The sequence below is a fragment of the Chiloscyllium punctatum genome, chromosome 8, assembly GCF_047496795.1.
Source record: "Chiloscyllium punctatum isolate Juve2018m chromosome 8, sChiPun1.3, whole genome shotgun sequence".
Lineage (NCBI taxonomy): Eukaryota > Metazoa > Chordata > Chondrichthyes > Orectolobiformes > Hemiscylliidae > Chiloscyllium > Chiloscyllium punctatum.
Genome location: NC_092746.1, coordinates 76,352,435 through 76,380,244, shown reverse-complemented (window position 1 = coordinate 76,380,244; position 27,810 = coordinate 76,352,435). Strand labels below are relative to the sequence as shown.

The window sequence follows — 27,810 nt, the reverse complement described above, 5'->3', positions numbered from 1 at the left end:
CGATGGAGGAAATGACATGACTTAACATTAGGCTATTATTAAATGTCTAATTAACCAGGCATCCTGGTTAATTAGTACATACAACAGGAATCTATTGCTGAGAGTTACTCTGGTGCCACTTAGTTCATTTGCGCACAAGATGCAGAGTAGTGGAGGCGTTTTGTATCACTAGGAGCTTGAGAACAAGCTTTGTGAAGTAATATATTTGGTATCCAGAGAACAGGGTTTGTGAAATGAAACAAATGGAATGAAATATGTGAAATGTTAGTTTAAAAGAACATCCTTAACTGTATCAAAATTTAAATTATTTCAAAGAAACAAAGCTCAGAGTGAGCTAGAGCAGTAAAAACGTGTTGAAAAGCAAATAGTCAGGCTTTTGCGCTATCATTCACGTGACATTCTAATGTCAGCACATTAATTTAAAAATGTCCAAAGAAATGTAAGATGTTATCCATAACATATTTCAGTTCTAACAAATTTGACACTAAAATAATAATTATTACTTAATAATACTAAATGTGCAAAGTTTTAGTTGTACTTTGTAGCAATAAATCTGATCAATCTCACGAGAATTAGAATTTCTGCTCAAGCTATGTTAACAAATGTACATATGGATAAGAAGCAGTCATCTTGAGGAAGTAGTGTCTAAGTAATTTCTTTCTGGATCCTGAGACTGTATACATCCGGTTAATGTTATCTGTGTAAGTCTCATGTTTATAAAATGAGTTTTCCCTCAAGGCACTTACCACAGTACTTGTGCTGGGTAATTCCTCTGGCTGGATTTTGTATGCCATTTCCTTTACAACAAATGACACCAGAGACTGTAGAGAGTAATGGCTGTTTCTTCTCTGTCAAGAAAAGCAGCAGAAAAAGGAACCATATATTAACCAAGTGAATCAGAACAATCATTCCAAGTACTTGGGTTCTCTTTTTTTTCAAAAAGGAGCAGTAAATAAAAGAACTGAAATAAAAACAGAATGTACTGGAGAAACTCAGCAGGTCCGGCAGCATCTGTGTAGACAGAAAGACAATTAATGTTTTGGGTCCAATATGATTTATCTTCAGAACAAAATAACTGAATTTGATTGCGCTACGTGGAGGTACTACTGGATAAAATTGGCAAAAATCAATTTTTTAAAACAACTGTATTCAAAATATTACACTGTCATTACATCAGATTGGAACATCAGCTTACCCAGATATTTATTTACTTGTCTGGTCTGTCAGTACAATAAATGTTCTGAAATCAGTTTGCTTTTAGCATGGTAATGTAGTGGCGTATGTTGCTTCTTCTAGAACTTGAGTTTTTTATTGAAGTTAATAGTTTATTATGGTTTCAAGCTAAATATGTCATATCCTTTGACTGATTAAGCATAAAAAAAACTGCTGAGTTTCTCTCCTTCTGTACGGAAGACCTCTTTGAAATGTCAACAAAGGCAATACTCACTTCCTCCATCATGATTATAATGAATAGTGGTTGAATAAGACAGATCTTTTCATGTAAGAAACTTGTACAGTAATGAAGCACAGAGAAATAAATTAACAAAATTTGTAGATGCCATATTACCATGCCCTTTATTATTTTAAAATTCAGAAGTTTAACTAACTCTGCCTTAAACATATTCAGTGACTTGGCCTCCATAACCTTTTATGGGAGAGGTTCCACTGGTTCACTACCCTTTGAGTGAAGAGATTTTCCATCATCTCAGTCCCCCGAAATGTTCCTCAGACAGTGTCTCTTTGCTCAATATTCCCCAAGCTCCCTGTATCTACTCATTTATATTTATTCATTTCAATCAGATCACCTCTCAACCTTCTAAACTCCAATCCAGTCAAACCAATCTCTACTCATAGACCAGTTATAGATCAGTGGTATGTCGTGAAGCTGTGCTACTGTCCCTCTATAGCAAGCACATTGTTTCTCAGACAGGGACACCAAAACCTGAATGCAGTATTTCAGGTGTGAAATACCTGAAATATTTCACACTATATGGCTTATTATATGCCTATATGGCTCCTATATGGCTTATTATCCTATATGGCTTATTATTTCTATGCACTCTTTGGGTATAGGTGAGGCTGGCTGAGCAATCATTTATTGCCTATCCCTAGTTGCCCTTGAGAGGGTGGTGGTGAGCTTCCTTCTTGAACAGATGCAGTCCATGTGCTTTGGGGAGTCAGGAGGTGAGTTACTCGCTGCAGTATTCCTAGCTTCTGACCTACTTTTGTAGCCACTGCATTTATGTGGCAATTCCTAATAAGTTTCTGTAGTAGCTCTAGGATGTTGATAATGAAGGATTCAGTGAGGGTAACACCATTGAATGTCAAGGGTGTAGGTCTGATAGTCTCTTATTGAAGATAGTAATTTCCTGGCATTTGTGTGGTGTGCATGTCACTTGCCAGTTGCCAACCCAAGACTGGATATTGTTCAGATCTTGTTGCATTTGAATGTGGACTGCTTCAGTGTCTGAGAAGCCATGAATAGTGCTAAGCATTGTGTAATCATTGGTGAACATCCCCATTTCTGACTTTCCTTTTGCAGTGAAGGTCAATATCGCATTTGTCTTCCTAATTGCTTGCTATACCTACCTGTTTACTTTTATTGATTGATGTGCAAGGATATCTCAACCCCTTTGTTCATCCACACTTCTAAATGATAACCATTTATATAACACTCTTCCTTTCTGTTTTTCACACTGAAGTGTAACCAACTGTACTGCATCTGCCATATGCTTGCCCATTCACTCAACTTAGGCCATTCAGCCTATCGAGTCTGATCTGTCATTCAATGAGATTATGGTTGATTTGATAATCATAGAATAATAGAATTCATATAATCCCTCAGCGTGGAAACAGGCCCTTTGGCCCATCAAATCCACACTGACCCACTGAAGAGAATCCCACCCAAACCCATTCCCCTACCCTATTACTATACATTTGCCCCTGACTAATGCACCTAACCTACACATCTTTGGATTGTGTGAGTAAACCAGAGGAAACCCACGCTGACATGGGGAGAATGCGCAAATTCCACATAGACAATTGCCCAAGGCTGGAATTGAACCTGGGTCCCTGATGCTGTGAGGCAACAGTGCTAACCACTGAGCCACTGTGCCCTCAAATTCACTTGCCTGTCTTTTCCACACAACCCTTGATTCTCTCCGATTAAAAATCTGTCTATCTCAGCCTTGAACGTACTTAAAAGCCCTCTGTGTGTAAAGCATTCCACAAATGCACAACATCTGAGAGAAGAAATTCCTCCTCATACCGGTGTTAAATGTTTGCTCCCTTACTCTGAGAATATGCCATCTGGTCTGAGAGTCTCCTGCAAAGGGGAAACAAACATTCTGCACCTCCTTTGTCAAGTCTGCTAAGCATCCCACAGGTTTCAAGTTACCTCTCATTTTCATAAATTCCAAGGAGCACAGGCCCAGGTTACCTAACCTCTCCTCATAAGACAGTCCCTTCATATCTGGCATCAGCCCACTGGACGTTCTTTGGATTGCTTCCAATGTCAGTATGTCTTTCCTTACACAAGGGATAAAACTGTTCACTGTATTGCAGTGTTGTATTGTTTCAGCAAAAACCTCCCTACTGTTGTGTTCCATTTCCTTCTCAATTATTCAATGCACTCAGATGCGAGCTTTTTTTATGATTCATTGATGAGGACTCCCAAATTCCTTGGTGTCAGGTGGCAGCTTGCCAAGTTCCAGTTAGCCAGCAGTGGCTTCGGCCGACGTTCCCTGGTGAAGACCTTGGGCAATGGTATGGCATGGGGACAGGCTGCAATCAAAAGGCTTGCAGCAGCCTCATGACTGAGAAAGGTTATGGCCCTGCTAAAATAGTGTCAATCAGCTCAGGTAATTTACTGTTGGAAACAACATCATGAACCTTGCAATGCTCACTGAGATTTGTGATTCTAATGAATAACCAATTTAAAAGCGAAACAATGCTAAATGGACTGACTTTATATGTGGACTCATGTTATGGAATTGAAATGTTGCTGGGAGCTGAGGCACATAAAGGGAAGCCTGTTGCACACATGAAGGAGAAGGGGCAGGGTGCAAGAGGCTAATGGTGTAGGAGGAGGTCTGTATGAGAATAAACACATGGTACAGAAATATTGAGTGCGTCCTTATTTTCAATGCAATAGTTTCTACATAATTCTACATCAAAGTAATAAAAATATTAATTAACCAAAGACAGTAGGGTGGAGTTTCCACTTTGGACATAATTGGTGATTCTGTCACAGATTACGCAGTAAATTGTAACTGTTTTGAAAAGTGTTTTCCCTCTCCAATATAAAAAGGTCGCCAGACTAATATCCACTAAGACTTTCCCTTAAACAAGAATCATAATGGTTTCAAATTCTCATCTCACCTAACTTTGTTCCAACCTATTTTTCAGCACAGGGGAAACAATAAGCCAGCATTTCCTTGTGCTTTCTGCTCTGTTGCCATCATCTTGGCAGACATGGAACCCCATACTCAGTTGTGTAAACGGGTTTCTGCTGAATCTTCCCCAGTGATTGTTGGCTGAGCAACAGAAGCTGCACTGGAAATTGTTGACGCAGGTCACATTACTTGGTGCATAATTATTTGAAGTGAATAATGTTAACTTAAGTTGGAGAGATATTGAGATTGAAAATAGTCTTAATGAAGGAAGGAAATAATTTGAATTTGGGATGCTGCAGCTGAATTGTAAAAACATTCCAAATTGCTTGGTTAGAATATTTCATCCCCAAAGTGCTAATCAGAACAGATGTTACACTAACAGTGCCTGATGGAATTTCTATTTGTTTGAAAGTCAAATTGAAATCACATTACTGTAATGAATGCTGTTCATTTTCACCCTAATTGTAACTTGTAAAAATATAAGAATTTTGACATACTACAGCTAAATACAACAAACAGAGGTAATTTATCTGAGAAATGTAAACTTAATTAACTCTTATCTTGGATTAAAAAGATTTAGTTCTTCCAAGTCAATTTTACGAATGTCACAATTCCCTCCAGAAATCTCTAAAAAAAGGTTCTTGGATTTACACACATGATAACAGGCTTCGCTCTTGAAATAATTTATGTCAGAAAGTTTGGCACATTCTACTTCCTGTAAAAGCAGCACTGTAGAAGCTCAAAAAATAACACTAGACCTCAATAATAAAGGTCAATGAAAATAAGTTGGCGTATATTGATTAACATGCTAGCACCACAATTTCAATAGAGGAAACTTCTTTTATCTAAGTGAGTTCATATAGTTTGGTGTTTGTGCCAGAGATTATAAACTAACATCATGTGAATTCAGAGGTGCAGCGAGTTAATATAATAGGCCATTCTTTTGCAAACATTATACTTAGTCCAAGTATATTTGTATATGTAGGGCAAGAAGTGGATTTCATTGAATCCCTACAGAGTGGAAACAGGCCATTTGGCCCAACAAGTCCACACCAACTCTCCAAAAGGAGTCCCACCCAGACACATCTCCCTTCTTATCCCTGTAACTCTATATTTCCCATGGCTAATCTACCTAACCTACATATCCCTGGACACAATGGGCAATTTAGCATCGCCAATTCATCTAATCTGCATATCTTTGGATTGTGGGATGAAACAAGAGCACCCAGAGGAAACCCATGCAGACACAGGGAGAATGTGCAAACTCCACACAAACAGTCGCCCGATGTTGGAATTGAACTCAGGTCCTTGACGCTGTGAGGTAACAGTACTAACCACTGAGCACCTGCCACTTCATTCTGCCAAATATTACATTTCAAGGTTTACCACCTAAATAGCTTCAGTCTGGTGCTCATGAAAGGGGTGGGGTGTACAGATATGGTGCATAGATTTCTGCATGGATTTTCACACAGTCATGGAGACTTTGACAATCTTCCAGAAAGGTGGATGGTATCCAGGTCTGGAGGTTTGATCCCCATTTTTGCCATCCTATTTTCACTGGGTCAGGGTGAGGTACTGTTGGGATACAGGCAGGATACAATGCTCACAGGTGGGACATTGAATTTAACTGGGCCATTTGAAATTAATGCTGAGTTCAAACAGATACCATTTTTGCTGCAGCAGGAGCCTTGTCCAACAGAATGAGAGTTACATAACTTTAGAGAATTTACAAATGCTCCAGAAGTGAGGATATAGTATGTAGAGGTGTCAAGCTATCATGTCATTCAAAAGGCCATTTGTTCCAAAGTTGAAAACAAAACTGCTTAAAATAAAAACCTGTCCAAGAAATTTCCATAGCTGTTTGTTGACATATAAGTTCTATAATTATAACATTTTCAAGTTTGGCTGCTTTCTACAGCATTTGATTATCACAGTGGGGGTGGGGAGGTGATTCATAGTTTAAGTGATAGCACAAAGAGACTATTAAAGGACTAATTGAATTTGATGCGAGGTTATTAGTACAAAACAGTTTAAGTATTGAGGAGGATTAAATCAATTGTATTGACTTTCATCAATCAATGATTAAGTTTGTATTAGACACTTAGAAGTATGTTTTATTTCATCTCAGTGTGATTCCTGAGTCTGCCTATGGTGCATATTGGGTGAATTGATATGGAGGGTATATGGGTAAAGTCTGTAGATGAGGGGGGGTAGAAATGATTTCACTAAGTTGACATAGGAGCAATGAAAGGCCATGGACATGATGAGTATGAAGAGTTGCTATAAATTGGCATCAGGGTATTAGATTTCATTGGGAAGTGGGGTTCATATCTTGGCAGGGAGGCTATGGGTGGGCATTGGAGCTGAACAGATTGACATATACAGGTGTAGGAAATGGGTGGTGAGAATAGTGGGAGTGAGAGGTGTGGGCTAGACAGCTTAATATTTAGCAAAGCAATTAGGATAAAGTCCCAGAAGGAAATAAGGTGGTACTTTTAAATATTCCAGGCAAAAGTGAGGACTGCAGATGCTAGAGATCAGATTCTAGATTAGTGTGGTGCTGGAAAAGCTCAGCAGGTCAGGCAGTATCCGAGGAGCAGGAAAACCGACATTCCGTCAAAAGCTCTTCATCAGAAAAGTCCTTCCTGATGAAGGGCTTTTGCCCGAAATGTCAATTTTTCTGCTCCTCGGATGCTGCTTGACTTGCTGTGCTTTTTCAGCACCACATTAATCTAGATTTTAAATATTCCAGCTTGGCAATTTGCAGCTTGTGTGGTTACCTCCGATCAGCGTCGGGGGGATTTTCTCTCTTTAAATTTGTGCAGCAAGGCGGGAAATTCCACAGCTCGAGCTACTTGACTCCAGAAAATCCAGGAGTTGTAGAATGTCAGGTCGATTTGCGTCTGTAACCACCCTGCAGCTTGGTGAACTTCTGGGTAAATTCTGAGGGAGCTTGGCAGTTAAGAGGGCACGCCTGGAACAGACTGCATTAGATGTAGGGGGTGGGACAAAGGTCAGCTTGTATGATTACTGAGTATTTAAAGGAATACTGGCAGCACTTACAGTGGTAGCACTGTTCGTGTGGCTAGCTTACCCATGGGCACAAAAAGAGGAGAAAAATAGATGCTAGTATAGGAAGGGCAGCCACACTATTAACAGACATATGGTAATGTGGGAAGCATTGGTACTATGGTAAAAAAGGCCAAACAGCTTCTTCAACAGATTGTGGAGGTGGTGAATGGTCAGAGTGTGGTGTAGTGGACCTGGATCCAGAACAGGAGTTGCTTCCATGATTTCTTAAGATTCAGCAAGTTGAGTGCCATGCAACTTTCACCTAGCACCTCCAAAGCCTCCTCCATTTAAATTTAAAATGCTACATTTATAACCATACATCAAAATGTCTGTCTAGATTCCGCCTTAACTCTCCACTTTCACAGACAGCAATGACACTTTCCATAAATGAGCTGATCTAGGACTTAGCCAGTGACAGTGTGTACCCTCAAACAACATGCTTACTTCCTTAGCAAGGACTGAACTCGTAAGTTTCCTCACTCCCGAAATGTCTTCACTGGTGGAGGAGAGGAGGTAACTCTTGGGAGAGGCACAAGAGCAAGGATATGGTGATGAATAGGAGACAATGGCACAACATACTGCATCTAACACCCCTCCTTCTCCTGCACTAGCCAATCAATTAGCAGCATCAATGCTGCATCTAATGAAGCATTATTTAAAGTTGAGAAGAATTGAGCAGGAGCGTGAAAGGTTGAATTACAGCAGGCTGCAATATGATGTGATGTCTGTAGTTCATGGGAAATGGATTGGTATCCTACAAGCTTGATGCAGTAGATCATAATGCATAAGGTTTAGCCTTAGGTTTTCCTATTAATGTGAACTAGTAGATGTCTGTGAATGTGCAAAGAGCACTTGCAGTGTCAAAGTCATACTGTGTTTAATATAAATAAAGAGCCCATTGCAGTGAATTGCACCTCAATAACCACCTGAAGGAAAACGCAAAATGGTCAAGGACCCATAATGTCCTCTGATGACATTTCTAACAAAAACCTTGGACATCCAAAAATTCTATCACCACTAGACTGGAAAGACCAGGAATATAAAAAAAATATTTCATTGGATGTTAGTGTTTCTGGCTTGGGCAACGTTTATAGCCCATAACTAATTACCTCTGAGAAGGTGGTGCTCTGCTGTCTTTTTTAACCACTGTGGTGTAGGTGCACCCTTGGCATCATAAGGAAATGAGTTCCATGATTCTGATCCAATGATGGTGAAGGAACGATGATATAGTGCCAGGTCATCATGATGTGTGGTTTTAAGGAGAACTTAATAGTGGCAAGTGTTCCCAAACATTGCTGTTCCTGTCCTTCTAGAGGGCAGAGGTTCAAGCTTTGGAAGGTGCTGTTGAAGGGACTACAGTGAATCTTGTGTCTAGTACATGTGCTGTGACTGTGCCTCAGTGGTGTAAGGAGTGAATGCTGAAGATGGTGCCTGGAGTGCCAGTCAAGCTGGCAGACTTGTCAGTCTGCTGTGTACCACTTATTGAGGAGCTGCATTCATTTGAGAAGGTGTGATTTTGAGATTGAGAGGAACAGGGAAGGTTGGACTCACTAGCATTGATGCAGACTCCAGCTGCAGTGCCTGTGCCACTTTGTACAGCTTTGTCCCAAAGTAATTACAAACTCTCCAAATTTACGAAGTTTCCAAAGGACTGAGCAGGTGTTGATGAGCAGCTACTATGTCATCACATATGGCTCCAATTGTTGTAGGGCCACCTGAATTCCCTGGGTCCAGAGGATTATGACCGTGACATTACGACAACACACAGTCATCCTTGTGAAGCACTTCGGCAAAGTTATAAATCAGGGTTAAGTAATGTTACAAAAGAGACAGAGTTTAATTTATAGGCACCAAATTTAAGCAGTGAAGGAAACAGCTCACTTCACTTTTGTATTGGCACATTGATAAATTAGACAACTTATTTCCTTTTCGCTAGTTGTTTCAATGCTTTAGGGGATGGGGAGCAGATGAAGCTTGTAAATGCTGTGAATGGTGGGCAACCTGCCAGGCTATGATTACAGTTGATGTGCTTTAGTGCAGCGTCACTGCTGGATGTTATTTCCTACATAAGCGACCTGCATCGAGACAGGGCTTAATGTAAGCAAAACTCCAAGGCCCTTTCCAAAGTCTAGGGGGAGGTGCAGGATTCTGGTAGGGGGTAAGACAGTGGATGTGAAGGAAAAAGAACTAAAGAAGGAAAATGAGCTGAGAAACAGGCTTTAAAATTCAAGAGGAAACCAAATGTTTTGTGTGTTTTGAGTAGGTCTTTCAAATGCAAAAGTGAATAGGTTAGGAGTTCAGGGTGGAAGTTACTGAGAGTAGCACCAAGGCAGCTAAGGTCTCTTCTACTAAACAATAGGATGAAAGAAGTGAGCTATACAATAGGTCAGTGACGGCCAACTTATGTGTGAGGAAGAGCAAACAGCACTGCTGTTTGATGCATGTTGTGCCAATTTTAAAAACACCAGGCGCGGTTGCAGTTCTTCACCATTACTAAATGACAGCCTGGAGGAGCTGACAATAAATGAATGACTTACTGTAAATTGGAGCTCCCAAGACCAGACAGAAGTGGCAGTGAGTGGCTCATCATGCCAAAGGTATCTTTTCAGAAATTGGTCTCTTCATTAAATAACTCACTTCAAGAGCTACTAGGAGGGCTGGCCATCACTGCGATGGACACTGCCCTTACAATGACATGAGTGGGCTTGGAGGTTTGGTTGTTCTTGAGGCCAGAGCTGCCATTGGAGGTTGTTTATAGGTAATAGAGTGCAGGAATGGGAGGGGGTCTTCTAAAACTCACAGGGATGGCTGCCAGTTTTCATCTCCTTGTCTCCCCATAAAGCAGAAGGCCTGCCTGTGGTAAAATGTCCTTAAAAGGCCCTCAATTGACTCTGTGGTGGGAGGGTCTTACTTCACTATTCCTGTTGCTGATAAGCGACATGACAGCAGGACAATGATGGCACTTCATCCCTCAACTTCCCCTCAATAGTCAATGCATTCCCTTGTTCTGCCAGATTATTTATAGAGGACCGGTAAAAGCCAAGCCTCTGTGTGCAAAAATCCCTAAAGTTCTATTGGTGAATGTATGTTCCATACTGTTCCTAGATGAGAGCCTGGAAGTTGATAATGCTGCATCAGTTTTTTTTTATTCCTCAGGATATGGGTTTACTAGTTGGCCAGCATTTATTGCCCATCCCTAATTACCTTTGAGAAGGTGGTGGTGAGCTGCCTTCTTGAATCATTGTAGTCCATCTGCTGTGGGTTGACCCACAATGCCCTTAGGGAAGGGGACTCCTGGATTTTAACCCAGCAACAGTGAAGGTATGGTGATATATCTTCAACTTCAGATGGTGAGTAGCTTGGAGGGGAACTTGCTGGGTCATGTTCCCATGTATCTGCTGCCCTTGTCATTCTAGATGAAAGTGGGCATGACTTTGGAAGATGCTGTCTGAGGATCTTTCGTGAATTTCTCAAGGGCAAGTAATGTATTTAGAATGATGGCAGGGTACAGAAATCTGCTACATACTAAAAATCCATCAACTGCCAGAATTGTGAAGGTAGAAAAGACTTTACCTAACATTTCTTTGAATATGTCGATAAGGCACCCGACACCTGTTTGACGCTCCATTTGTGAAAGTGGATTTCATCTTGAGATAATTCAGATAAATATAGTCCACATATGCTATAAGCAGTGGTCCTCTTTGTCAATGAGTTACATGGCAATGCTCAGGAGGTGGCCATAAGTCACTGGCCTCCTGTAATTCAGGCTTGAGTCTTAGAATTCGGCATGTATCAGGTTTCCCTGTTATAGCAGTGATCGGCTCTTGCATCTGGTTTAAGTTGGCCTTCTAGCAACAATCAATGTCTGAAACAATATCTCCTTGCATGACAATGTCAGTGCCACAAGAATTTTATTCAAAAACAAAGAAAGAGCAGATTTGAGACCTCCTGTCTGATTAACATGGTGGAGCTAACAGTCCCAGCATGTTGGGTATTGGCTTACTGCATCACATCTGCCATTGCCAAGGCTGTGTTAGTTATCACCTAGGCCTACTGCTGGGTGAGCCTGGTACCTGAGTCTGTTAGTACTGCAGGATAGAATCACAAAATACCAGAGGGAGAAAGTGACTGCTTGGCCCATTGTACATCCTCTGGAAGGTCAGAAGATTTAATTAATTCGTCTGATTCTCCTGATATTTTCGTGTTGCTCTGCAAATTTGTCTCATCAAGTTGCTTGAATTGGAAATGCAGTAGCTGAGAGTGTAGTGCTGGCAGATTCAATCACAGAATACTACAGCACAGTAACAGGGCCTTCAACCCACAATATCTGTGCCTACTATGACATCCCAGTCTAAATTATTCCCATCTATCTGCAGCTAATCTGTATCCCTCTACTCCCTGCCTGTTTACATATCGGTCTAAATGCCTCTTAAACACTGCTATTGTATCTGCTTCTACCACCCTTTGTGTAAAAACTTTACTCATACATGTCCTTTCAACTCCTCCCCTCTCACCATAAACCTATGTCCCCTTACATTTGACATTGTCATGGTTTTCAAAAGGATGGGATCATTTTGTGAAGAAAGGAAAATGGAAAGTGTTGGTGTGGGGGCTGGGAACTTGGTAGTCAGGGGTGAGGATGAGACTAAGTCAGTCGCTCTGGCAGAGATCCAGGAGTTCCCCCTCCCTCTCCTAGTGGCACTGCCAAGTTATGAAGAGCTGCTGGCATCAGATTGGCCAGCAGTTCTCAATGGGTGCTACTTCTGCCTGCAGGGCCCTTGATTCCTGGGAAAGGCTGTCAGTGGCACTTAACTCGGCAGGTCTTCATGAAAAGAGACATTTTGGGGCTCTCCAGCCAACAGTAGGACCCCCTCAACTCCTCTGAATACTGTGCATTTTCAATTTATGATATAGTAACTGAAGGAAGCTCTTTTTTAAAATATATATCTTTAACCCTCTATAATGTATCTCCCTGAATTCCCAGTGGACAAAAGGCCCAATAAGAATATGTGTTTCTGATGGAATAATTTACGATAAAAGGAATATTTTGTGCTGAGTGAGAGAGGGAGTCCGGAATATTCAGGCTTACACTTTCACAAGGCATTAGGCTTGATGGTTATGGGGCTTGCATCTCTGTGAGGTTGGTATGGAGCCAGATATGTGGAGCACATTATCCTCCTCTTCCTCCACTTGCACTATCCGCTGTTGGTTGGATGATGGTGGATGATTTGCAGACCTCTTCTCCTGTAGTTCAATTCCTCTGTGGAGCACCACATTGTGCAAGTCACAGTGGAACAACGTCACTTTGGAGATCCTTGCTGGTGCAAAGTGAAGGGGAGCCCGCATTTGTCAAGGTGGCCTGAATCTCATTTTCAGCAATGCCAGGGATCCTATGAATTCAGTGGTGTGTTCAATGATTACTCCTGTGTGATGTAGCTCCTATTGTACCGACTAATGGCATAATTGGGAAGACTCCTCGTAGGGTTTTCTTGTTCGGTGGGGGTGGGTGGAATCAACCTTGATACCCACTCAATCGGCTCAGAAATCGTGGGCGGCACGGTGGCACAGTGGTTAGCACTGCTGCCTCACAGCGCCAGAGACCCGGGTTCAATTCCCGCCTCAGGGAATTTGCACATTCTCCCCGTGTCTGCATGGGTTTCCTCCCACAGTCCAAAGGTGTGCAGGTCAGGTGAATTGGCCATGCTAAATTGCCCGTAGTGTAGGTAAGGGGTAGATGTAGGGGTATGGGTGGGTTGCACTTCGGCGGGGCGGTGTGGACTTGTTGGGCCGAAGGGCCTGTTTCCACACTGTAAGTAATCTAATCTAATCTAATCAAAAATCCATATGCTTTTGGTAGACATTGACCAGGATGGAAGAGACATGGTGGCCTGAAGAAATCTTGCACATACCTGCCTGAGGAACATAGGATTCTATGCGAGTAGAATCCCTTCTGGATGACAAAAACTGCAGCATTAATCGATGGCCCCTCGAATGCCGTATGTGCAGAATCTGAGGACATCCAGTCATTGCAGCAAAGGCAAGGCCTTGAGTGAGTCTGACTGGCTAGATCAATGTTAAAGTGCATACACTGAGCAGCCTTGGCATGCCTGTCAGTGAATGGCAAGACTGACTTGTTGGCTGTAGACTGTGAGATCCTACACGGCTCACCAGCTGATGCCTGACAAAAGTTGAAGGTGAAGTCATTCAAGGCAATGGTGGACCAATGCTTTCTCTCAGCATTTCCACACCATCCACCCACAAGTAAGACTCTTCGATTATTGTGCTTGAACTGCCACTCAAAACATCTACAGGCATAGTGCAAACTACCTGTGTACTCAATGAAAAACAAAATTAGGGAGGAAATTGATGACCAGTGGTATAGCACACCTCCAGGCTCTCTTAAAAGGAGGTCCCGCTCCATGGGTCAATGACGGTCAGCAAGGAGCTTCTTGAGGCACTGTTGTTCTGACATGTTGAGGTGGCTAAAACTTTGGTGACCCTCTTTGGACAGTATCATTCTCCTTTGAGCTACAACTCTGTCCTTTTCTGCTCCTGCTTAAGTACATGTGACTGGCCCTCCTTGTTCCTCTTCCGAGGAGAATATAATAGTTGCAGTAGCCGCTTCCATTCAGCATCAACAACTGGGAACTGACAGGTTTACAATAAGGGAAGTAAAGTCTTACCAGATATTGAAAGTACAGCTTTTTTCCCAAAGGCATGGCTTTCATCATTCTGTTTCTCTATTTAAATGTTTTCTAGGAATATCAGCTTCATTGATTAATGACTTTCTAATGTGCTGTCACCTTGTATGCACTGGTGACATTGCGGCAACTTGGAAAATTGTGCACCAGCAGTTAAAACCAGAAAAAAAGATAAATGGAAGTGTGTTCTCATGGAGCAGTGGTCCAGTCCCTATCTTTGAGCTAAAGACCGGGTTCAATTCCGACTTGTTTCAGAGGAGTGTTACAACATATCTAAGTAAATTGATTAAAACTATTTAGTTGCTGTATATTATATTTAAATATCTCGCCTTAGAATGACTCCTCTTAAATGCAGAGGTAATTGCATACAGGCTGCATTCCACATCTGCAGCTATGTTTTTAACCACCCACCTCTCCAAATCATCCAAACTTGGTGCTCTCCATTAATGGCAGATAGAAATCTGCCCTTAGGAGTTTACATGCTGCCTGAGGAAGTGGTATTACACAGGAGCTCTTGTGACTTTGATGAACTTTGTTTCATGACAATCAAAAGTCTGAGATAGATTGGAAACACTGCCTCACACGTTACAAGGTAAGTATGGTCCAGCTTCTTTTCTGTCACATGTGCAGTCATCAGGCAGTCTGGCTAGCGAACATCTTTTGATTGCAATCCCGAGAGATTGGATATCTGTTAGAATCTTCCAAAATCATTAATACCAAATTCTATTTCGCTACTGCTCAATAGAAACGAAAGACTAATGGTTCAATGATGAAGGATTCAATAGGAAGAGAAGCAGATTACCATCACAAACCTTCTCTCACTTCTCCATGTCCTTTTTTTTGACCTTTATGCCATTTATGTCAGATTAAGTAAATCAAGGTCATTAGCTTAGTTCTGATTTCAGAACCAAAGGTTTGAGGGTTCAGTTTAAAGAGTTGAGTTTAGAAGGATTTTTTAATTTTGCAGGAGAATCAAGTTTTCGTTCAGGACCACTATACATGAAGTGTCTTAGTTTATTGAGTCTCCAAGCCAGGAGAGTTTGGATAGAAATCTTCAGTTCTTTGGAACTGAAAAGGATTAGCCCATCAGAATTGTGAAGGAATCACAACAGTGAAATTGGAAAGAAAGCAAGAAATTATCTCTGCAGTTCAGGGAAAAGAATCTGTGAGTCAATTGAGAAAGTTTTAGAATTGAAATCAGAGGGAAATGTCTCTGTAATTGAGAATCTGTAAAAGGATAGTGTTATGAAGAAGATTAAAACTTTGTTCAGTTGTTTGTGTTAAGGTCTTTCTGACCACAGCATATTTATTTAAATAACTTTGTGAGTCTTTTTCTTTTGTGTAATAAACTTGTGTTCTGTTACTAAAGAATAGCTACAACCTCATGTGAATAAATTTCAGTAAACAACCAATACATTAACCAACTGCGAATTAAACAAATAATCCGTCAAACTAGGTTTTAATCTGGAATCTGGCTCGTCCAGTATTATTTTCAGCTGGGATCAGAACAATCTTAATGTGTCATGCATATTCATAATAAGGATTTCAAATATTTACAACATTGTAGAGACTTTGCCTAATCTGGTAATGCCATGAGCCTTTTTCCAGCACTGCAATGAAACAAGAATTTTGATATAACAAAAAAAAACCATGTATCTAGGTAATCAAATTAACAGTCTGAATAAGATAATTATTTTGTAAAGTGCATGAGCCAGATCTCAATCTGGTTGATTGAGCTGCTGAACTTTGATGCGATTATTGAAATCTGACTTTACACCATAGCTCATATCTCTGTAAAATGTAATGCGCATCTAAGACAGAAACGTGACTGCCACTCGCATCAATATCAGAAGCAAATCTAAATATCTTCCTTGATTTCTATACAAACATTGGGAAGTTGTCATTAATTTCAGACTTTTACCTCTGACAAGATCACTATAGACTTTTCTTGGATTCAGACTGATGAAGGAAAAGTATAGAAAAGCATGTACTTGTATAATCTTTCAATTTTTGCCTTCTGGCAAGTGTGCCATGTGTCTTTCGCTAAACCAAGTCTGTGAGCCAATGCAAATACATAGTTGTTGGATGGGCTACGGCACTAGATACAATGTCATTGTCTGAGCCAGAATGAAGTCTGCTTTGTTTTTTGATGAAAAGCAGTTGGAATGCAAGACTGAGGTATCAGCTTCCTGTTTGAGACCATTCCAATGTAAAGAGCCAAACACTGTAATTTTTATTCCTTTCAAGATACAAGATAGCAATAAAACCCTGCTTGGATACATACCAAAATGTGTTAACTATTGCATACTGCATTCTTCCTGCTGATCAGATGAATCAGTGCCAGATACAATATCAAAACATTTCCCTCAGTTCGAGAGGAGGATAAGGCCACTAGCAATTGTGTAGGAAATTATGGAAAATGATAGCACAAATTATTTGACATCAGGTCAGTCCTTGCATGGCAACTGAGGTTGTTTGCCTGGAGATAGCTGCTCAAATTCTGTCAATAACAGGCAAAGTTTGTTAAACTGTTGCCAGTCTGAGCTGTCTTTATTTCTGCATACACAGCTCAGCAGTGACTTTGGTGACAATTTCAAATCTTAATTGTTGATGTTATTGACCCCGGGCTAGAAATTATAGTAACTTTTAACACCTTCTATCATAACCCATCAAGAAGGGGGAATGCATGGGCAGATACCATTTAAATACAACATTGAAAAGTTATTTTTAAAAGTGGAGTTGTTTATTGTTGTGCAAAACGTATCATACAGTATTAACATGCCTACCCTAGAATCCTCTTGTCCTGCAAACTGCAACTCTTTATAAGTTTAATTTCATCTCCAAATCATTGAATTGGCTGTCACCTCTTCATTCAATCCTGATGATTCTTGAAAACTCTTTTTGAATCCCTCCTGATAGATTATCTAATCTCTTTCATGAGGTCTTACCACTGTCACAGCACCAAAATGGCCTTGACCAAGATACAAATTACATCCTTGTGACCTCTCATGTAGTGCATTATCGTTCCTCATCCATTGTAATCTCTTGTAGTTTTTGTTGTGGATTATGGAACAACCCCTCCAAAATCTTTCCTCCAATGTCGAGCTAAATACGTTGGTTTGTTCCCAGTTCCATTCTGATGCACTTGATTTGAGCCAGTAATAGTTTCTCTTGCAGACCACACATTGTTGCTTTTGAAGCTCACATGATTCCATCCCTTGCCCCCAACCTCCTCCTCTCCTGCATGTTAGCCTCGGCAATGCCATTCACTACCAAGGGGTTAGCTTCTTCTTCATTAGTGTGACATTTAGCTCTATCTCTTCACAACAAACATTGATTCTTCCATGTGTCTGTATTATTAGGCTACTTGTCCAATAGACTATCATGGATACATTTTAAATTTGTTTTCCTGGAACAATGAAAGTGTGCAGTTTTTGACTTTGGCTCCCATTGAAAACTCCATACCCTCAACAGTTCCCATTCTCCTCCTCAGCTATTGGTTTAGACTGAAAAAGCTGGTCATAGTTTCACCATCCTACTTGACTCTGAGCAGGGTTTCTGAACCCAACCCTACCATTATCTTGACTTTCACCTCTGACTCAATAATTACAATAATCTCCTGTCTAACCTCTCCATAAACATCAGTACATTCAGAATTCTATCCTAATCCCAACTGAATCTTGTCCCCTATCAACCCTGACTTTGCTGACTTGTTGACCAACACTAGTTCATAGTTCCTCAGAACCTGATGTTCCACATTATTTTGTTGCTGGGCCAAAGATCAAGAAACGGGTATGTGCATGATGTTAACAGGTGGCATGGTGCCTTAGTGGTTAGCTCTGCTGCCTCACAGTGCCAGGGTTCAATTCCACCGTTAGGCAGCTGTCAGCGTGGAGTTTGCCCCATGTCGGTGTGGGTTTCCTCAAGGTGTTCTGGATTCCTCCAACAGTCCAAAGATGTGCAGGCTAGGTGGATTAGCCACAGGAAATTCAAGGTTACAGGGATAGGGTGGGTCTGGGTGGAATGCTCTTCAGGGCTCAGTGTAGACTCAGTGGGCTGAATGGTGTGCTTCTACACTGTCAGGATTCTATGGTTCTAACCAGGAGCAGTGGTCTCTAGTTTTGATTGCTTAGAGATGGCAGTCTTTAAATTGGAAATGTTATCTTTATTTTGTTTACTAACACAAATGTAACAGGCTGACTTCTTGTCTCAACATAACTTTAGGTATATTGAAACATTGTAACTGATGTGATCTACTTTCCTCTTGAAGTACTTGACAATCTGAAATGATGCATTATTTGTCCCACATACTCAGACACATAGTTTCATACTGGTCTCTGTTTTCACTACTGACCCTCTGCCATAGCCCAGGATAGATTTGTCCCCTTTGTTCATCACATGACCAGATTACAGCCTCCACTCAACTACTGGTATTATGGAATGAGCTGCTCAGAAATTACTTTCTATATGTTGGATTTTAGTAAAAGGGTATTTCTTCTGTATAGCTTCATGATAAATCATGTCTAACAAATGTATTAGAGTTCTTCAAGGTGGTCACAACAAGGTAGTGAATAGAGGGGACCCAGTAGATGTGTTGCATTTGAATTTCCGAAAGGCTAAACAGGGTGGGCTCTACTCACCAGACTTTAGCAAATTGAGAGATATATCATTGAAAAATAGGATTCTTAAGTGGCTTGACAGGGTAAGTGCTGAGAAGATGTTTCCCCTCATGGGGAGTGGAGGATCAGAGGGCATAGTCTCAGAATAAAGTGGCATTAGATGAGGAAGAATTTCTTTTCTCAAAGGGTTGAGAGTTTTTTGAATTCCTTACACAGAGAGCTGTGAGGTAGAGTCCTTGTCTATATTTAAAGCTAAGATAGATAGATTCTTGATCAGTAGGGAAGTCGAAGGTGATGGGGAAAACATAGAAAAGTAGACATGAGGAATGCTGGATCAGCCATGATCCCAGTGAATGGAAGACCATGTTTGAGGGGCTGAATAGCTTATCCCTGTTCCTGTTTAAGTATGACATTTACCACTTTGCTTTACTTTTGCACTTGTGTATCTTTGGAAGTCAAATCACTCACTGCTAGTAATTATTTACTGAACTTGATTTTCATTTCATTCTCTCACAGCTTGAGTTTCAGTCTCAAGAATGACTGTTGTCAACATTTTGCAAGTATGAGAAAACACAAGCATTATGATTTTTTTTGAATGGAGGAAAACCATAACTCAACAAAAAAGTATTGCAAAATAACCTCATCCTTTCTCCTCTGATTTAAGTAGTTCTGGCTGATAAAGACAATGTTGATTATGACACTTGGAGAAAAGAAAGCTAACTTACTGCCTTACAGGCTGGTTTTGACACTTAAAAAAATCTAGGCATGAATCTAACCATATGCTCCCCTACATTAGTAGACAGGCAGTAAGGTTTGAATTTGAAACAAACACCCGATGTTCTTTTCTTTTCAAAGAAGTTGATTGTTGGGATAACTATCGTCATTATCAATGCTTGGCTGAGTTTCAAGTGCTAAGTGGTGTCAGAACAGTAGGCATTCCATTTATTGGAGAATAATGGCAGGTCCCAGTTGTAATAACAGTTTGTTTTCTTTGACCTGGTTTCTTTTTTGTTGACACAAGCTAATAATATTACAAGTATTACATAGGAGAGTTGCTATGGAGATAGCATAGACATAACATGGGGTGCCAATAGATATCCGTGGAGGCATGAGGCAATATGGGATGAAGATGTGGGATCAGACTGGATGGATACGTTTTAGGGGGTCTTTAGGATCTAATTAAAATTGTATTACTAAAACAAGTCCTCCAATCAACCTGTCTCTGTACCCACACCCCTTATGAATTCAAGCACAGTTGACAATCTGCACTGTAATCTGACCCCAGTGGGAAAGACAAAACTGTCCTTTGAAGTCATACAAATGTTGGGTGAATAGTTTGCAAGATGCAAAAGTGTGCTGGTTTTGTTTTGGAGCTGAAAGCTAGATTTGGCTATAGACTGCATTGTCCATATTTCTTAACGTTGAACTTACCAATTTACAGAATATTCTTACGGGAATCTGATACTATCTGGATTTTTGGCTCCACTTCCACATTTCTGGTACATGCCAGTTGGAACTAATTGCCTTTTCTCCTCTTGAAAATTCTTGACCTCTCTTTATGTTACTCCTCCCTAATTTGTTGCTAATGTGATGCATGACTGTTTGTTGATTCACTGCGTCAGAGAAGCCACAAGACGTATTGTTCATTTTGAACTGATCCAAACAACATACAGAAATGGAAGATATGCAACCACTGATGTACAGCAAGTATTGAATGAATAAATTCAACATGATCTGGGAATCAGCACTTGAGATATAACTTTAAATGGGTCAATATTAAAGAAACGAGTGAACAGCTATGTACAATAATTGCAGAAGGTTGTGCAATAATACGCCAGTAAATGATAATTGGAATGCCTTTCAATATTCCCACAGACGCTGCCAGCCTGCTGACTTTCTCCTTCATTTTTTTAATGCGTTTAAAGCTATTTTGTTTATCAACTTTAAATTGAGCAAGGTCAGACCAAGCAGCCATAACTCTAAATGAATTAATAAGCAAAGAAAAATGAAATAAAGAACTTAAATGTCTATACAAATACTTCAAAGTGTGATAATGTTCATATGTTCAAAGGATGACCACAGTTGCAAAGAGAGATCTAGAAATTAACAGAACTGCAGAACAAAACAGAAGTAAGAAATTTTTTCATGGTGCTGTGCAATCAAATTTTGAAGCTGTCTCAGAACAGCCTCAGGACACAAGATCAGTTTTTTTTTAAATGAGAAGTTTTTTCACCATTTCATGGTCAAACTACTCCGTTAGTTCAGAGAAGCATGTGGAAATTTTTTGTCCACACACCCTAAAGCAATTGGAGTGTAAAATACTTAACTGTCCTTGACAACTTTATTACAGACTTTTTTACGATGATTTTTTGAGATGAAAGAAAATCGGTACATGAAATTTACTTGAATTTCCAATGGCATTTGATATAGTCCCACATCAAAAGGTTAATACACAATATCAGGGCTTATTGAAGAGGTGGATTATATTAGTATGTGTAGAAAATTGATGAAGGATTAGAAGCAGAGAGTAGAGATAAGTGAAGTCTTTTCAAGTTGGCAGGCTGTAACAAGGGTTAGTGCTGGGGCTTCAACTATTTACAATCGATGTTTATGACTGAGACAGAGTCCAAGAGTAATATTGGGAGGTAATGCAAAGTTACTCACTTTGGTAGCAATAAAAGCTGAATTTTACAAAAAAAAGCATGAAACACTTAAATGTTGATGTTCGAAAGGACTTGTATAAGGAACACAAAGTCCAGCAAACAATTAGGAAGGTTTATTATCATTTATTACAAGGGAATCAGAGAACAGAAAAATAATTCTGGCTCCAATAGTACAGGTGAGACCACACATTGATGTAGCTTTGATCTCTACAGTGAAGCAGGGATTTGCTTGCATCAGCTGCAGTACAATGAGAGTCACCAGGTTGACTGCAGGATTAAGAGGATTTTCTGACAATGAAACACTGAGAAAATTGGACAGATTTTCTCAGGTTTAGAAGAATAAGTGGTGATCTAATTGAAACACAGAAGATTCTGAAAAGACATGGAAAGGTAGAACATTGGGTGGTTGCTTACCCTGACTGTGGAAATTAGAACCTGAGGCCACAGTCTCAGGATAAGAAGAGAATCATTTAAGGTAGAGGAAGAAACATATTTGTCTTTCAAATGTTGTGAATCATTGGAACTCTGTGTTGCTGAGGATTTTAGATGCTCCATTTCTGAACTTATTTAAAAGTGAGATAGATGGATATCTCAAAAGCGGCAATAGTAAGTGCACAAGTGGGCCATTCTGATTGGAAGAGCAGGAAGCAGTGCAAATGTAATCATAGCAGGTGTGGGTGGGAAGGAATCAGAATATTGGTGAGGGGAAAGATGGTGTAGAATGAAGATTGCCCTGAAATATATTTCTATATACCTACTCTGGCAGATTTTAAACTACTAGTCAGTGAGAAGACCAGTTGATTGTGTTGCTGGGAAGTTCAATTCTTTTTGGGGGAGGGGGATAACTGTGAAAATACCAACGGGCTGCAAGGGTAAATTCAGGATTTGAACCCAGAAACTAAGAACATTAGCCTTAGCAACTGAATTAGTGGTGTAATGATGTTATGATTATGTCATCATCTTCCACTATATGTTCAAAATGTTAAAGGGTTCTTTGTTGAATTCCCTTCCCCAGAAAGCAATGGAGACTGGATCAATGAACTCAACGAAGATGGAATTAGATAGATTTTGAATGTATAAGGGAGTTAAAGGTTACAGAGGCAAATCATCCTTGATACTGTTGAAAGTAGTAGTAGACACAAAAACATGAAAAGTTTATTTCTGCTCTTATTTTCCCACATTTCTTTAGTGGAGTACTTTAAGGAATTAGGAGAGGTGAACCTGCAGGGATAAGGGAAACAGACTTTGAGTGGGAGAGACTTTTGTGGGAAAGTGGTTGTATGGGGAGAGAGATTCTATACAAGAGTGGTTACCAGTCTGTGGAGGGGTTGAGGTAGAGGAAACAGATATACTGGAAAGTTTACTGTACCACCTTTGCTAACCCTTCCAGAAGGAGCGTGTTTTACTTGTATCGAACTGCATATTATTTTGTTGCTTTGATTAATTAAAAGATGATTTTTTCATTTATGCAGTAACTTCACCTCACTCTCTCACCCCAAAATTTGCTTACATCTGCTATGTAAGAAAAGCATTGAAAGGTATGATCAAGCAGGTCTAGTATAAACTACTTGTGGAAAAGTAGCCCAAAACTCCTGCCTCCTCTTTAATAAATTGGTCAGAAGACTGGGTGAAGAGAATGTTGACACCCAAAGTTTTCCAGATATTGGTTGCTTGGGCTTCACTACGATATATTTCAATGACAATGCTTTAATAGCTTGCTATTAAAGATTGGGTTCTGTCAGGCTGCTTATTGTGTCACAACAGTCCTGGATTTGTTCTTTTAATATCCATTTTGTGGGATGTGGGTGTCACTGGCTAGCCAGCTTTTATTGCCCTTCCTAATTTCCCTTGAGAAGGTCGTGGTCAGCTGCCTTCTCGAACCACTGCGGTGTGGGTTGAACACAATGCTGTTAGGGAGGGAATTTGAGGGTTTTGACCCAGCAACGGTGAAGAAATGCTGACATATTTCCAAGTCAGGATGGTGAGTGGTTTGGAGGTGAATTTGAAGGTGATGGTGTCCCCATGTATCTGCTGCCCTTGTCCTTCTAGATGGAAATGGTCGTGGGTTTGGAACGCGCTGTCTGAGGATCTTTGGTGAATTTCTGCAGTGCATCTTGTAGATGGTACACAGTGCTGCTACTGAGCATTGGTGGTGGAGGGAATGGATGCTTGTGGATGTGGTGCCAATCAAGCAGGCTGCTTTGTCCTGGATGGTGTCAAGCTTCTTGAATGTTAATGGGGCTGCATTCATCCAGGCAAGTGGGGAGTTTTCAATCACACTCCTGACTTCTGCCTTGTAAATGGTGCACAGCCTCTGGAGAGTCAGGAGGTGTGTTACTTGCTCCAGTATTTATAGCTCCTAACATACTCTTTTTGTTACTACATTTTTGTGGTGAGTCCAGTTGAGTTTCTCATCAATGATAATTCCTAGGATATTGATAATGGGGGATTCCATTAAATGTCAAGGGGTGGTGGTTAGATTGTCTTTTTTTGTGATGGTCATTGACTGGCATTTGTATGGCACAAATGTTACTTGCCACTTGTCAGTCCAAACCTGGATATTGTCCAGATCTTGTTGCTTTTGAACATGGACTGCTTAAGTATCTGAGGAGTTGTGATTGGTGTTGAACATTGCATAATCATTGGTAAGCATCCCCATTTCTGAACTTATGATATTGAGAAGGTCACTGATGAAGTAACTGTAGATGGTTTCCTGAGGAACTCCTGCAGAGATGTCCTGGAGTTGAGATGACTGACCTCCAACAATCACAACCATCTTCCTATGTGTCAGGTATGACTCTACGACTCAGGCATGGAACAGTGAATTATGATCAGGAGTCCAAAAATCTGAGAATTTGAAAGATGGCATGAGGAGTAGACCTTAAACGTGGGGTATGGCAGCAGGTTTCATGTTCAGCTAAGTGTAAAAACATGCCTCATGATGTGGAGATAGTGCTGTTGGACTGGGATGGACAAAGTTAAAAGTTACGAGGAGAAAGTGAGGACTGCAGATGCTGGAGATCAGAACTGAAAATGTGTTGCTGGAAAAGCGCAGCAGGTCAGGCAGCATCAAAGGAACAGGAGAATCGACGTTTCGGGCATCAACACTTCTTCTTCCTGACCTCTCCGCCCCCACCCCACTCCGGCCTATCACCCTCACCTTGACATTCCTCCACCTATCGCATTCCCAACACCCCTCCCCCAAGTCCCTCCTCCCTATCTTTTATCTTAGCATCTGGCCACACTTTCCTCATTCCTGAAGAAGGGCTCATGCCCGAAACGTCGATTCTCCTGTTCCTTGGATGCTGCCTAACCTGCTGCGCTTTTCCAGCAACACATTTTCAGCAAAGTTAAAAGTTACACAATATCAGGTTATAGTCCAACCTGTTGGACTGTAACCTGGTGTCATCTGTTTGCACCATAGATTTAGTTTTGCTGAAGATGAGAGCTCATGCAAACCCTTTATTTGCATGTATGATTTTTACAGGCCCTTTTGTGCAGCAGCGGTAATATCCTGGGGCACTGGACCGAGTGGCCTAGGTTCAAGTCCCACCTGCTCCAGAAGTGTGTAATAACACCTCTGAACAGGTTGATTAGAAAAATAGGTTAAAGACACCCAACTACGAATGATCTACTTGGTATAATTGCAATAATATTTGCAAATTATGTTATTAAAATATTCATTATCAGATTGGATATCTGGGAATATAGTTAACCAAAACTGACAATTCTAGATTGAGATGATTATGGTACTAAAGATGATTATGGTACTGTGGATTTTTAGCTGTAATCACTCTGTACAGTATGCTGATAAAGTTTAGTTATTTTACAGATGGAAAACTGATAGAAAATTATTCTAGATCTGCCTCTCTTCTTAAAGTTGCAGGTTAATGAACTGTGATTACAAATTTTCAAAATGGAGTCATAAGTGAAAAGGAAAGGAACAATGTTGCTACAAAACTGAGCACTGATACTTGTAATAGCTGAAAAAAAATTCCTAAATTTTGATTACAAAATTAAAACCTCTTCAATGAATAGTTTGAATTACTTTGTTATCATTTTGTGCTCTAATGTACTGCAGAACATTTCACAAAAATGGCATTGCCCTTAACATTAGCATATATAATGCTCAACAACTAATTTGTTTATATAATGGAAATATGAACCATGGGTAATTTGTGAGAAACCTTGCAATACATCAGCTAGCTGAAAGCTTTTGCTTCATCCAAAAGGAGTAACATAAAGAAGCAAACATGCTTGTATAGCTGAATTGATAAAGAATTTAAACAGAAAGATATCCAAACTGAGTCCTGACTTGGAAATATATTGCCATTACAGCAGTGCTTCGGAATCCGACTTTAATTTATTCCAGGAGGCTGTTCGGATTGTGAAAAATTTGGATTCCAAAACTATTTTCCCCATAAGAAATAATGGAAAGTGAATGAATCCGTTTCTGGTCCCACGCGTACCGCTCTCATGCTTAGCGATAAGTTCTTTCTTCAACTCAATTGTCGTTCTCACGGACTTCCTCTTACTCTTATTTGCTTCACTGCTCTTCTTGGGTGCCATGGTGAATGCACAAGGGTGATAATTTAAAAAACCAGCACAAATCAAGGTGAAAACATGAGGTAAACTAGTGATGGACACACAAGGGATGCTTTCACAACTACTTCCCGGGACTAACTGAACAATGTGCGACCTGAACGATACGTGGTGTTCGGATTCTGAAAATGTGTCCGGATTTTAGGGCAAGGTTTTCTCGAAATAATTGTTCGGATTCCAATTTGTTCGAACAATAGGGCGTTCGGACTCCGGGGTCACCACTGTACTTGACTCAGCATCAGTGAACGTTCTGGAACACTCAACCCAACAGCATTGTGGGTGTACCTGCTCACTATGGATTGCAGCAGTTCAAGAAGGCAGCTCACCACCACTTTCTCAAGGGCAATTTGAGATGGGCAATAAATGTTGGCCCAGCCAATGCCGTCCATATCTCAGGAATGAATATAAGAAACAAGGCACTCTCATGAATTAGCATGTGCAAAAACAACTTTTTTGTGTTATTAGGCAATATTTGCTTTTGTGATTGCTTCCTAACATAGTTTAAGAGGTTAGATGAATAAGTCAGAAGATTCAGTAGCACCGAGGGAACTATCTTTCATAAACAAACATGGAGTGTAGTAAGAATAAAAAGTTTCTCCTGATTGTTGACAGATTAACAGATGTGGCAAAAATCTGAGAAATATTTTGTGCAGAATGAAGCGAACTGTGGATGCATATTAAATTAATGCACATTCAAATTTCTAAACACAGTGATAAAACAAGCATTTATTACAATCAATATTATTCAGTTAATACTTTCCCCAAACAATGTATTATGTAATATGTAATTAAAAATTTCATCATATATGTTTCATAAACATACTTTTAAAATACATCGCTAGTTCTAACATAAGCCAAAGTTTAAGATTGTGTAGAGGCTAAACAAATTAACCCAGATCAGTTTGTGATTGATATATGAGAAGTTCATTGAAAAAAAACAAGTTTTTAGTTTTAGACAATTTCCTATACAGCCCATAATAAATTACTTTGTACATTACCTTTAAGAAGGTTTCAACCCAGATTCGAGACCAAACATTCAGCACTGCGCTCTGCCCCCTTCTCAGTTGACCAACATCGCAAACTATTTTTGTACAATCAATATTGCTACAATTCTGTAAAAACAAAATGGTCAATGATAAGAAACTGAACGGAGACACAACTGAACTGACTTTGCACGATTCTTTGATTCCTTTTCACCTCAGGCAATCATAAGGTTAAAAAGAAACTCAAAATAGGGTCTTGCATGTAATGCTTGTAAAGTGTGCTTTTTATTTACATTATCAAAAAGAAAGCTTATAAACATTCTTGTGGGGAGCCCTACTCCCAAAGAATTTTATAGCACATCATTCTGCCACTTGATGTGGCAAATTCCTATGTGAGTGCACATAGTAACATTGAGTCATAGGTTCAGAGATGTACAACACGGAAACAGACCCTTTGGTCCAACTCGCCCACACCGACCAGATATCCTAAGCTAATCTAGTCCCATTTGCCAGCATTTGGCCCATATCCCTTCAAACCCTTCCTATTCATTTACCCATCCAGGTGCCTTTTTTAATGTTGTAATAGTGCCAGCCTCCACCACTTCCTCTGGCAGCTCATTCCATACACACACCATCCTCTGCGTGAAAAAGTTGCCCTTAGGTCCCTTTTAAATTTCTCCCCTCTCACCCTATGCCCTCTAGTTCTGGACCTGTCCCACCTCAAGGAAAAAACCTTGCCTATTTATCCTATCCATACCACTCATGATTTTATCAAT

At 40.3% G+C, this 27,810-nt stretch overlaps 1 protein-coding gene across 1 annotated transcript in view; it reads right to left on the bottom strand.

Annotated features, from left to right (window-relative positions):
* The window catches only part of itga8 (integrin, alpha 8), a 219,569-nt gene that overhangs the window by 9,607 nt on the left and 182,152 nt on the right, over positions 1-27,810 (bottom strand). The window contains exons 27-28 of the mRNA XM_072575823.1: positions 27,050-27,163; positions 747-848 (exon numbers count right to left, since the gene is read on the bottom strand). Coding sequence (XP_072431924.1) covers positions 747-848; positions 27,050-27,163 — 216 coding nt within the window. The remainder of the gene's footprint in view (positions 1-746; positions 849-27,049; positions 27,164-27,810) is intronic.